Source organism: Nerophis lumbriciformis, linkage group LG13 (assembly GCF_033978685.3).
Source record: "Nerophis lumbriciformis linkage group LG13, RoL_Nlum_v2.1, whole genome shotgun sequence".
Lineage (NCBI taxonomy): Eukaryota > Metazoa > Chordata > Actinopteri > Syngnathiformes > Syngnathidae > Nerophis > Nerophis lumbriciformis.
Window position 1 is genome coordinate 41,725,421 of NC_084560.2, and position 2,500 is coordinate 41,727,920.

A 2,500-nucleotide genomic window follows, 5' to 3' on the forward strand; every position below is an offset into this window, starting at 1 on the left:
CCTATTTATACTCATAGTAGAGAGCGGGGGGCGCAAAATATTTTCTTCTTCGGAGGGGGTTACAGAAAATAATTGAGAAGAACTGATGTAACTGATGGTGGCGCGCAGCCACAAAATAATCATAGCAGCTGGAAAATAAGTCATTGTTTTTTTACGTGTAAACAAATTAGAGTAATATAATGTATTTTAGCCTCCAGAAGACAGAAAATCCAACTAGAGCAGCAACGTGAAGCAAGTGTGACGTCATGCTCGCTGCAGCTCGCCTTTTTTCGTCAGGGACATCGAGGGACAGAAGTAGTCTCTAAACACTAGAACATTCTATAATAACACCAGAAAAAGATGCAAGATTTGTTGCTGGTCGTTTTCAATGAAAACAAGTCATTATAAGTCTCTAAACACTTGAAAAATGTTCAACAAAGTACATTGTACAATAAGCAGAGGTGGGTAGTAATGCGCTACATTTACTCCGTTACATCTACTTGAGTAACTTTTGGGATACATTGTACTTCTAAGAGTAGTTTTAATGCAACATACTTTTACTTTTACTTGAGTATATTTATAGAGAAGAAACGCTACTTTTACTCCGCTACTTTTATCTACATTCAGCTCGCTACTCGCTACTAATTTTTATCGATCTGTTAATGCACGCTTTGTTTGTTTTGGTCTGTCAGACAGACCTTCATAGTGCCTGCGTTTCAACAAATACAGTCACTGGTGATGTTAACTCCGTTCCACCAATCAGATGCAGTCACTGGTGACGTTGGACCAATCAAACAGAGCCAGGCGGTCACATGACCTGACTTAATCAAGTTGAAAAACGTATTCGGGTGTTACCATTTAGTGGTCAATTGTACGGAATATGTACTGTACTGTGCAATCTACTAATAAAAGTTCCAATCAATCAATCAAAAGTGTGAAGGAAAAAAGACCCTTTTTTATTTCAACCGTACATCCTGTCAAAAGCCTAAAGACTGACTGCACAGTTCCTGTCTTCACAATAAAAGTGCCGTTCCATCGCGCCTGCGCTTTCAAAACAAGAGTCTCCGAAAGCCAGCGCAAACAAGCTAGCAAGCTACGGAGTTTGCCGCCAATGTATTTCTTGTAAAGTGTATAAAAACGAATATGGAAGCTGGACAAATAAGATGCCAAAAACCAACAACTTTCATGTGGTATTAGACAGAAAGGAGGAACTTTTTTTCTCCTCCATTTGAAAACGTGGACGCTATCAGCAATACTGTCTGATTACAATCAATGCAAGTCATCAGAATCAGGTAATACACCAACTTATATTCTTGTCTTCATGAAAGAAATGAATCTATATGTGTTAAACATGCATGTATATTCATTAAAACACCTTTAACATGTAAACAAAAGCGGCAAAATAAATAAATATAAATTATATACTGTATATATCAATGTATGTATATATATATATATATATATATATATATGTATATATATATATATATATATATGTGTGTGTGTGTGTGTGTATATATGTTACTCATCAGTTACTCAGTACTTGAGTAGTTTTTTCACAACATACTCCTTACTTTTACTTGAGTAATAAATCTCTAAAGTAACAGTACTCTTACTTGAGTACAATTTCTGGCTACTCTACCCACCTCTGACAACAAGCAGCAACAATTGAAAATATATCACAAGGATATAATATTTAAAACATTTCAATACTAATTAATAATCACATTGATTTGTTTTTAAATGTACTTAAACATTTTTTAAGCATTTTTTTTTCTTCTTTAAATAAATCATATCATAGCAAATTATGCAAATTATACGATTAAGTCGTGGTGACCACGCCCCTAACCATGCCTCCACCGCCACAGATATTTTGGCAATCTCGAGGAAACCCTGTATTGTTGTTTTCATACAGAATTGATCACATGAATACAAAACAGATTATCATCTTGCAAAAGTGTTGATGTAACTTGGGTCTGACAGAAACCGTACAAGTGTGCCTATTGTTGTGCTCAAAGAGTGTAGTACATTATTAATACAATGTATAGAGTGGCCGTAATACAATGCCCATCTTCTCCTTTCAGGCTTCCAAGGAAAACGGACATGGAGAGGTTTGTATGAATTCCTGTCATCGTGCTCCTATACTTGTACGCATTTTAAAATTCACGCTCCCAATTAAAGGAAAATCGAGATTGTCCAGTTTGCGAGTCGCACCAGACAGCTCTTTGTGCGTCTCCTGGCCCTGGTGAAGTGGGCCAGCAATGCGGGCAAGGTGGAGAAATGCGCAGTAAGTGGGCAGTTAAATAATTAAAGCTTGTATATCAGCGGGAGTGCACTTTTTAAACTTGCCCTGTATCCGTGGCGACAGATGATCTCCAGCTTCCTGGATCAGCAAATCATCTTGTTTGTGGACACGGCCGACAGGCTTGCGTCGCTCGCCCGAGACGCCCTGGTACACGCGCGGCTGCCCAGCTTTGCTATCCCCTTTGCCATCGACGTCCTCACAACGGGCTCCTATCCA

The 2,500-nt window shown here is 38.2% G+C and overlaps 1 protein-coding gene across 2 annotated transcripts in view; it reads left to right on the plus strand.

The window, feature by feature from the left end:
• med14 (mediator complex subunit 14) overlaps positions 1-2,500 on the plus strand; it is an 88,220-nt gene that overhangs the window by 3,843 nt on the left and 81,877 nt on the right. For both annotated transcript variants that reach the window (XM_061970774.2, XM_061970775.2), the window contains exons 2-4: positions 2,064-2,090; positions 2,161-2,266; positions 2,348-2,500. The exon at positions 2,348-2,500 is cut by the window's right edge and continues 21 nt beyond it. In XM_061970774.2, the coding sequence (XP_061826758.1) occupies positions 2,064-2,090; positions 2,161-2,266; positions 2,348-2,500 (286 nt within the window). The remainder of the gene's footprint in view (positions 1-2,063; positions 2,091-2,160; positions 2,267-2,347) is intronic.